This window comes from Phoenix dactylifera, chromosome 1 (genome assembly GCF_051530095.1).
Source record: "Phoenix dactylifera cultivar Ajwa chromosome 1, Ajwa_hap1_PhDact_Kaust_v1.1, whole genome shotgun sequence".
NCBI lineage: Eukaryota > Viridiplantae > Streptophyta > Magnoliopsida > Arecales > Arecaceae > Phoenix > Phoenix dactylifera.
Genome location: NC_143190.1, coordinates 68,745,721 through 68,756,634, shown reverse-complemented (window position 1 = coordinate 68,756,634; position 10,914 = coordinate 68,745,721). Strand labels below are relative to the sequence as shown.

Sequence of the window (10,914 nt, the reverse complement as noted above, 5' to 3'; positions counted from 1 at the left end):
AATTAAATATTGCTAATAATTTACAATATGTTTATTATCCGAGTAAGTACACAACAATAATTGTTAATTACGTCTGCAAATAAATTAAATATAAATAAATAATACGAGAAAATAAAAAATTTAATATCCAAGCACTAACCTGGTCCATTCACCAAACGGGCGAATTGTCCAAGCCCATGTCGGCCCGTGGGCTTAAAGCCTTTGATCACCCGAGCCCGTGCTAAAAGGCTTCGAGCTCGGCTGCGAACCATTCAATTCTCGAGAAATATCGCCCACTCCTTCCGCTTCCTTCTCAACCTCGAGGAATATCGCCCTTCCCTGTCCCCAACCTCTACTCGCAGCGCGGACACGTGGGCTTGAGTAGTACGCGTGGCATGGCAAAAACCTCCCAAGCTCGTGAACCTCAACGACCTCCCTCCCCACCCCAAGAACTCTGTGCCAGAATTATCAAGCCATAATCATCGACAAAAAAGTTCTGAAAACATCCAGAAATTCTCTGCTTAAATTGGTATGATCATGATTTTTTTTTCTTTTTCTATAGTCTTTTTTGGTAAAATTTTGAAAATGTCTTTCGAGCTTATGAGCCAATAAGTTTTGTTACTTTTCATCTAATTCGCGGTTGTGGTTGTATAATTACTATAATTTGGTCAGAAATCTTACGTAATTTAGTTCCAGTGTTCCCATGAAGCCCTAGCATTGAATTCCTTGAGACGAAATATCTGAATGATTTCATTTGCCAGTGCCATGGGCGGCGAACTTATTGATGGGAGTCATGGGAGGCAGTTTTTGGAGTCTATTTGAATTATGAGAGTTATATGTTCGATGTAATGCCTCATTACTCATTTCTTCAATTTCTGTTTTCTAGGGTTTGCCAATGATGCAGGAGGGTCCATACAAACTAGAATTAAGTTTTTTGCTTTATTGATTGATTAGTTTCTGTAGTTCTTCTCCCGAAACGGCAGAGCCGAACTTGATTATTCCATATCAATAATCCTGTGATGTTGTCATGAGCAATGAGACCATGCTACAAGACAGGTCCTAGTGAATTTTTTATGCTTGGTCCAGAGTTTAAGGATAGGTTCAATAATCCTGTGATGGTCTGTTCTCTAAAATAGTGGAAGGATGTTTGGTGTAGTGGAGAGCATCAAATTTTAGGAACCTGGAACTACAGGATAAGCATATTACGAGCATTGGTATTGGTGAGTCTACACAGTTTGTCTTTTTTTTTTGTATGGTTCAATGCATACCTATTTAGATGAAAAACAAACCCAAAAGTCATGAATATGCAATCTGAATTCTTGTTTTGTCTTCCAGAGTGTGACTTCGCATTCTTATGTTTGGTCATATTGCTGTTCACATCATCCTATGTTTTCTCATGAACATTGGGAATGTGCCCTTTTGCAGCTACATCTCTGTCTGCCTTACGATTTTTTGAAATGGCACAAGCTGAAATGAGATCAAGAATACCAAACTGTGATGCTTATTTTGAGACTATCCAGTCAAAAAAGAAGCTACCATATTCTTTACAGGAAGCTTTGACGGCTGCATTTGCACAAATTCTGGTTTCATCATTCCCTGAAGTTCCAGGAGGCAAAGGTTATTATTCACCGTGCATTGCTATTCATGCTTTCTATACTCTCGCATATTAGCCATTGGGATTCTTGCTTTTCCCATTAGTCTGTTCTTTACTGTCACATTTGTCATGATTCATGTTGCCTATTGTAGTTTTGATCATTGAGCAGGTGAATGTGTGTGCCCATGTGACCTTGTTCGCCATTGTGCGTGCATATATGTGCACGCGCAATTGCATGTGCCTGTAGGCATGGTTTGTTTGTCTGTATGTGGTGTGCGAGTGTTCATGTCTCTAATGGTTACCTTGTAGCGAAGATTATTCCATGGTAACATTTGACCTTTTGAAGTTAAAAATTTTTCCTTACAGTTCTCTTTCTCCCCTTCTTGTACAGTAATTGAGATACAAGGTGACACGAATATAATTGATGCTGTCCAAATTCTATCGGAGCACAACATATTGGCTGCTCCTGTAAGAAACTCAGAGGCAGGGGATAGTACAGATTGGAGGGAAAGGTATCTGGGAGTAATTGATTATGCTGCAATCATTCTCTGGGTGTTAGAGAATGCCGAACTTGCTGCTGTCGCTCTATCGGCCGGATCAGCAACGGCTGCAGGAGTGGGAGCAGGTGCTGTTGGTGCGATTGGAGCAGCGGCCTTAGGTGCAACTGGTCCAGTTGCAGTTGCTGGGCTGGCTATTGCTGCTGTTGGTGCCGCAGTGGCTGGTGGAATGGCTGCAGAGAAAGGTATAGGGAAGGATGCTCCCACTGCTGCTGATAGATTGGGAGAAGATTTCTACAAAGTCCTCCTTCAAGAAGAACCTTTTAAATCAACATCAGTAAGCACTTAAGATGTTATGTGTTGTTTCCATGCTATGTGATGAATATATATCCTGAAAGTTGCCAAAAAAAAAAAGCCTTGAAACTTTTCCAATGTTATTAAATCGACATTCCTTTTATTCATCCACAAGGAGTTACCTTTTCTTATGCCAAAGTTAGCCTCTTTTTCTTGTGCTCAGAAATATCAGGGAAAGTTTCTCTTTGTTAATATTGAAAGTCATTCCTTAGCTGATTGATAACTCAATAATTTATGTATATTTATTAGTGGGAAAATATTCTTGGTACCCATGATTATTAAATCTAAAAAGGCTCCTGACACGAATTTAACTAGAGTAATTATCTATTCTTCCATGATTAATTTAATTTTATTTCATTGATGTTGCTGTGATAATGCTTTCATATTCATGTAATCACTATTGACATCTTGTTTTAGGTTAAATCGATTGTGCAGTCATATCGTTGGGCACCCTTCCTTCCTGTTGGGCTAGACAGTTCAATGCTTACTGTAATGCTCTTGCTTTCAAAGTATAGATTGAGAAATGTCCCTGTGATCGAAACTGGCAAGCCTTATATTAAGAATTTTATCACCCAAACAGCAGTAGTACAAGGTCTCAGGCAATGCAAGGGAAGGGACTGGTTTGATTGCATTGCTGCACGCACACTTTCAGATCTTGGACTTCCTTTTATGTCGCATAATGAGGTTACTCCATTTTTTTCGCAAATGCTTTCTGTTCTATCAATCATTGCGCATATACTGATCAACATTGTTATCTTCAAGTTCTGATATTACATGTAGAAATTGTTAGCTTATTTGTTCTTAATTCTTTAGATTTTAAAAGGAGTCAAGGCAATTGCTAAAAGAAAATTCCTGATATCAAGTCCTTTAATAATTCATGATGGCATATAATTTTAATATGCTGCATTGTCTCCACATTAACTCAGTTGGTAAATGTGAAATGTATAGGTATAATACATCAGCTGTTTACTTCTGAAAATTAGGGGATAAGCGTTGTTTTACCATCACCATTGCAATATTGCGAATAGCATAATGACCACAATACTTATAAAGCATCCAAAATATGAGAAATCTAAAAGAACAATGCCCTGATTTCAGAGGACAGTTCTGCATCTTCTTGGTTATTATTTTCCTTAATTTGCATTCAGAAACATGACAAGATTGTAAACCAGATTGTACAAAGATGCTTGAGAAAAATTCTAGATGTGGTTGATAGTAGCTTTTCCTTCTATCAGAATGTAATTAGCAAATTAAAACTCTTGGAACAATGAAAGAAAGTTCTATATTAATCTTATCATGAGAAAGTGTTAGGCCAAAACAAAGATTTGGCTCATTCTAGGGAAATCCAGGAAAAAAAGATCAATTAACCTATGGGACATTGTGAGGGCTGGTCATTGCTTGTTCTAATGCCTCAGGTTAGTTTTGGGAATTTCCATGAAGTCACTCAAAATAGAGAGCTCTAAGAACAAGCCAAGATTCATTAGAATTTACTGGCATGCTATATCACCTATTTATAATTCTGCTCGTTATAATCCAAGTCTTAGTGGCTGTATTCACTTCATAGTCCTCAAATATCTGAAAACTTAAAAGGTAACCTTCACTCATTATTTTTCACCTTTAAGAGGGAAGCTTCACCCAGGGGATGAACTGTGTATTAGACATGGCAACAGGCAAGCACAAACATAAGAAATATCATGAAATTTGTACCTGATGGATGTTAATGCATGAGATACCAGTTACTATATGCAGCTGAAATTGCAAGGTTGCTGAACTAATATTATTTCCATATTTGACTTCTGCATTTTGTAATACAATACCGTGTAGAAGAAATCCTATACTTTCGCATATCATAGAAAATCATCTCTTTTCTCATACATAGTGGTGAAGTAATTGAAGAAAGGTGGGGGTATGTAGACTTCCTTGCTTTTCCTGTCAATCCACTTTTCAAGAAGATGAAGAATTGGTACACTCTAGTATTGGTTGTCAGGTTATTAGCATCAATAGCGATGAATTGATCCTGGAAGCATTCAAACGAATGAAGGACAACAAGATAGGTGGCCTTCCTGTTGTCGAGGGACCTGGACGCAAAATTGTTGGAAGTTTGTGCCTACGTGACATCAAATTCTTGTTGCTCAAGCCTGACCTGTTTTCCAATTTCAGGTATTAAATTTTGCAACTGATTTAAATGTTGAATGATGGTTGCCTATACTTCCAGAAAGACAAAACAAGCATTTCAAGTTTGTCATTGTTATAAAATCCGCATAAGAAATCTTCCAAAAGCTTACATATGGAGATGGCATGGAATCAAAACATTTGACCATCGCAATCGATGATATATATATATATATATATATATATATATATATATATATATATATATATATATATATATATATATATATATATATATATGTAATGGAGGCAGTTTGCTCTTCTCTTATTTCTTTAAGCAGGAGTTTAGTTGTGCAGGTGGGATTTTTTCCGACGCCGTATGGTTTTTCACTTATTATTTGACTGATGCAATTGTTATTTAATTTTGTCACTTGCATTCAGGCAGCTAACTGTTATGGATTTCATGAAGATCATAGGCTATACAATGGCATCACTAGCAACATGTGCACCTGATGCCTGCCTTGGAAGTGTGATTGATAGCCTGGCATCGAAATCTGTTCATCGGATTTATGTAGTTGAGGGAGATGACATTGAAATAGTTGGTGTTGTGACACTCAGGGATGTCATCTCTTGCTTTATCTACGAACCTTCTGATCATTTCGATAACTATTTTGGATTTGCAATGAAGGAGATGCTGAACCAGTGAAGTCGTAGGACACTTAATCATCCAGATCACATCCATAAGCACTGTTAGCCAGAAATTTCCAGGACACATTCTGTATTTCGCTGCTAATTTCGTACTTCCTATGCTGATAATTTGATAAATTAATAGTTACCCAGCGTTGTGTGGTGTTAAGTAAGTTGTACTGCCAGTATCAAGGTGTCATGCAGGTGGTTGCATGGCTAGTAGATGTGTCTTCCTTTCTTCTTGGGACTGGAGGAATTGAATGAATATTGTGCTTTTAGTCAAGAGACTGCTATATATGCTTTAAATGAGAGAAGTACTCCAGTTTGCTTAAATCTGTCAAAATCTACTGGTTTTTTGAGTTATAAATAAGGTTGTGATAATTGTTTTTATTGTTTAATTTCGACATAAAAGAGATAAGATACAAAATAAAAACACTACAAACTAGCATCTCAATCTAATACCACCAACGAGGTTACACCCCTAAGCTTCAGCAAGCACCAAGAAAGCCAAACTTTAGGGTGGTAGATCACCTTGTAACTCCTAATTGCCTTTTAACCCTCCATTCGCCAACCAAATCCACAGGTTCCCCTCCCTAAAAATGTGTGAAGCCTAGACAATTGGCAGGACTTTCTTCAACTACCAATATCTCTTAATAGAGGATGCTGCTTGGGGTAGGGGTGGCAATCAGTCGAGTCGGGTTAGACAGAATGCAGGTAGGATCGGATACATGATAGATCGAAAATCCATCAATCCAAAATTGAGCTGTTCATAAATCGAAAATCTATCAATCCAAATCCGATTTATTTATTAATTAGGTCAAATATATACATTCGAACTTGATCATTTTATTAAATAGGTAATCCAACTTGATTTACAATGACTTGTAACAACTTAAATAAGTTAAATGGTTAAACATTGCCACCTCTAGCTTGGAGTTTGTAGAGTGGCAACTAAATACATTAATCATTGTATTTGAGTGGCCACACTTGTATTAGCTTTATATTGATAAAATGCTGTGCATATCCCCTACCAAGTTGAAATCCTTGCAGCCAAAGCATGAATAACTCTACCCCCATTACATCTAAGAAAATAGCTCCTGCCAAAGATGCATCAAAATCTAATTTAAGCACTCCATCTAACTGAAATGGAAGAAGAAGAAGAAGAAGGAGAGGGGTCACAAGTACCCAAACCATCCCAATGCCTTGCTATGATGCTGAGATGTTGAGATGACCTTGAGATTACAAGCAGAAAGAAACTCTTTTGCAAGGTAGATATAGCTTTAGATGATAAAGCCTCTGTGCTGGCTTTCCTGCAGTCCATTTTAGCTAGTATAAAAAGGCTCTGTTATGATCTCTTTCTCATATCTCTGCTTGGTAATGATGGAAACTGATCATCCATGGACTTCCATCCAGCATAAACCTTTATCTGAAAATTTTCTAAAAGGTAAATTTTGTAATTACGCATCCTAATAGAGACCTTTTTCGTAGTTTTGTTACAAAACGATATTAATTAGTGTACCTTTAAAAAAGGAAAGTATTGCCACATGTCATCCGATCCTGTTAATCACAACCATCGGCTCATCCATGCGTACTCCATGTATTTAGAATGGCAATTTCGGTAAATCTGCATCAATCCCAGCCCTTATTTGTAATTCCATTTACCTAGTAATATAAATATACGAAAGTCCCTCCCCTTATTTGTAAATTTGTGTGTGTTTCTTCATACATATCGGATAAATATATATTTCTTGCTACTTTCCACTTTCTATTTTCCAATAATCATGCAAGTCTTGTTACTTTCATGTTTAATCATTTAATGTGGAGGGTAATAGCGCATATCCTGCTGATATCTCGCCTCACCGAGATCATAAGCATCAGCTCATGCCCAAGGAGCCACTATTCACGTCCAAAACGGACTCTCCCATGCACACGTTAAAGGAAATCTTATTGCTATCATTATCCCGTCCTTCTCTCCTGTAATTGGTATACATAACTGGAAACATTTTAAACCAGATCCTAAAAAAAAGGATCACATGGATCTCATACTTGTAAATGTATACCTCACGTATGAAATAAAATCTCAAGCAAGAGATTATTCTCCAAAGACCAGGTTACGTCTTTATGGTATCAGAGCCACCCACAGGTCCTACCTCCTCTCCAATGGCCTCCAATGGTTCCTCCTCCCAATTCATCTCTCCGTCCCAATCCCCAACCCTTTCCACTCTCAAAATTACCCCAACTATCAAGCTCACGAGGGATAACTATCTGGTTTGGCGCGCCACTCTGCTTGCGGTCTTCAATAGCCATGCACTAACTGGCGATCTCGATGGCACCATCTCTGCTCCGAGCATCACCCTCGCTGATGATACCTCTAATCCCTCTCACTCGAAATGATTCCGTATGGATCAGCTTCTCATGAGCTGGATCCTCTCTACTTTATCTGAACCTCTTCTTCCATTTATTGTCAACTCGACTTCTTCTCATGCTCTATGGAGCTCTCTTGGAAAAATGTTTTCTGCTGAAACATCTGCTAGAGAATTACATCTCCGTCAGCTCTTAAAAGATACTGTCAAAGGCGACAATTCTATCTCTAAATATTTTTAGAAAATTCGATCCATCACTGATAGTCTTGCTTCATTAAACAACCTGTTCATGATTCAGAATTGTTTCACTACATTCTTGGTGGTCTCTCTAGAGAATATCTCCAATTTGTTACTGCTATCACAGCCCAGGGTCGCAAGCACAGCTTTGAGGAACTCTACAGCTTACTCCTCAACCACGAGTCTCAGCTGGAGCTTTTCCAAGCCAAAACTGACCCCAAGCAAAGTTTATTCATGGCTTCTCACCAGCGGCCACCTTCCTCTGGGTCGTGTCCACACTACAACAGAGGCAAATCTAGGAACTTCTCACTGCGCCCTCCTTCTCACTCTTACTATCAACCTCCTGCTCATCAGCACTATAGGGCTCATAGCCGTCATCCCTATGGTGGTCACCATTATCAGGGCTCCTCCTCCATGCATCCGTATCAGCAAGGAATCATGGGCCTATGCCCTGTTATCTGCCAGATCTATGGTGGGACGGGCCACTCTACACTAGACTGCTCTCACCGTATGAATCGGTCTTATCATCCTCCTGTTCAAGCTTATGCGGCTGTGACTTCTCCTGCTATTCAGGATTAGGCATGGTATCCTAACTCTGGCGCCACATGCCATGTTACTTCTGATGCTGGGCAACTTCTTGAGTCTACACCATATCAGGGCAATGAGCAAGTGTGGGCGATGGATCAGCCATAGACATCACTAATATTGGTAACATGACTCTCCACACCAACTCTTCTTCTTTCTTTCTTCCCAGAGTCCTTCATGTCCCTTCAATTCGCAAAAATCTTCTATCAGTTTCTCAGTTTACTAAAGAGCATAAAGTCTTCTTTGAATTTCATTCTTGGGGTTTTCTAGTCAAGGACACTCAAACGCAAGCCATTCTGGCTCAGAGACATCTTAAAGGAAGTCTGTATCAATTCGACGGTCCTCCTCCACTTCAATGCCTTGCCACCCATGCTTCATCAGACGTCTGGCATCACCGACTGGGCCATCCCTCTCTTCCAGTCAGGCGGCGGATTTTCTCATCATCCTTTATCACATCTACCAGCTCGTCTCCATCCTTTTGACTGCTTGTCCTCTTGGCAAGGCTCACAGACTACCATTTTTTCTTTTTGAACCGTGTGTTTCTCGTCCTCTTGAATTAATATGTTTTGATGTCTGGGGACCAGCACCAGTTCTATCTTCTACTGGTCATCGTTTCTTTGTTATTTTTATTGATGTATTTTCTCGTTATTGTTGGATTTTCTCTATGTTTCATAAATCTGAGGTGTTATCTGATTTCATTTCCTTCAAAAAGGCTATGAAAAATCAGTTTTCTTCTTCTATCTGCATGCTTCAAGCTGACAATGGTGGAGAGTATGTTAACAATATTTTTACTACATATCTCAAATCTCATTGCATCCAGCATCGCACCACATGCCCGTATACTCCTCAACAGAATGGGTTTTCCAAGCGGAAGCATCGTCGCATCATTGAAACTGCTCTCACCATGATGGCCCATGCCTCTATCCTTTCACACTTTTGGCAGCCAGCTTTTCAGACTGCAGTTTATCTTATTAACCGCATGCCAACTCCAGTTTTGGGGAACCGGTCTCAACTGGAAGTACTCTTTGGCAAAGTTTCGGTGTATGACTCTCTCAAGATATTTGGCTGCCAATGCTTTTCCTGGACTCGTCCTCTTAATTCCAACAAGTTCGAGGATCGATCGAGACCTTGTGTCTTTTTGGGATACCCATCCAATTAGAAGGGATGCATCCGCTATGATATATCTGGAGAGAGATTTCTCATCTCTAGACATGCTTTTAATGAATCTATTTTTTCCTTTTGTAGATCTCAAGGCTATAGGTCCCTCTCCCTCTACTATACCCGCACCCTCCTCCTCTCTCCTTGTTCCCTTCCCACCCATCCATCACCACACGCCACCTCCTCTGCCCTCTCTCTTCCGCTAAGCCTCCTCCACCACCACTTCCTCTTTCCCTTCCCCTAATCCGTCTTCCCAACCAACCACCCCACCAAGCTCACCCGACCACCACTTCTCCTCTCCTCATATTTCTCCACCACCTCAACACCAGATGGTCACCCGATCTCAAGATGGAACCCGCCCTCCTCCTCCCTCCAGATATCTGGATTTTCTTACCCTACGCCATCCCATCCCATCTTGTTATGTCCTTAGATTCTCCACTATTGACAGAGCCTCACAATTTCATAGAGGCTAGTAAAAGTCCTTCCTGGCGCGATGCTATGCTCCAGGAGTTTAATGCCTTACTCAAAAATTAGACCTGGGTTTTGGTTCCTCGCATGCCAGATATTCATATCATTGGATCAAAATGGGTATACAAGATTAAACAACGGTCTGATGGCTTGATCGAGCAGTTCAAAGCACGCCTTGTCTCCAAGAGCTTTCATCAACAATACGGTTTAGATTATGAGGAGACTTTCTCTCCTGTGGTCAAACCCACCACTATATGCCTCATCATCAGCCTGGCTATCTCTCGCGGTTGGCAGATTAGACAGCTTGATGTTAAGAATGCCTTTCTTTATGGTGATTTGTCGGAAACCGTATATATGACTCAACCGCAGGGGTTTGTGGACGTTGATCATCCTTATCATGTATGCCACCTGAAGAAAGCTTTGTATGGCCTTAAGCAGGCCCCTAGAGGTTGGTTTCACAAACTAAGATCAGCTCTTCTTCTTCTTGGTTTTTCACATTGTTCTTTGGACTCTTCGATGTTTGTTCATCATAGTGCCTCCACTCTTACAGTTTTCCTTATATATGTGGACGACATCTTGGTGACAGGCAATGATTCCAGTCATATTGATCGTACCCTGCACCTTCTCTCTCAGCAGTTTGATATCAAAGATCTTGGACCTCTCAATTTCTTCCTTGGTATTCAAGCCCAACGGAATTCTGACGGTCTCTATCTCAGCCAGCAAAATTATATTTTAGATCTTCTTTCCAAGTCCAAGATACTAGAAGCAAAGCCCTGTTCTACTCCACTATCCATGACCACTGTTCTATCTAAACATGATGGTGATCTCATTCATGATGCAACTGAGTACAGGAGCTTGGTGGGTGCTTTGCAGTACCTCA

General features: G+C 39.9%; 1 protein-coding gene across 1 annotated transcript; it reads left to right on the top strand.

Moving 5' to 3' along the window:
- Nucleotides 1-232: 232 nt before the first annotated feature.
- LOC103724143 (Cystathionine beta-synthase (CBS) protein) lies at nucleotides 233-5,556 on the top strand. Its single transcript, XM_008815309.5, has 6 exons — nucleotides 233-508; nucleotides 1,405-1,596; nucleotides 1,965-2,407; nucleotides 2,842-3,108; nucleotides 4,412-4,584; nucleotides 4,978-5,556. Exons 2-6 carry the CDS (start codon nucleotides 1,437-1,439, stop codon nucleotides 5,240-5,242), a joined length of 1,308 nt encoding a protein of 435 aa, XP_008813531.2. The 5' UTR covers nucleotides 233-508; nucleotides 1,405-1,436; the 3' UTR covers nucleotides 5,243-5,556.
- Nucleotides 5,557-10,914: the final 5,358 nt, after the last annotated feature.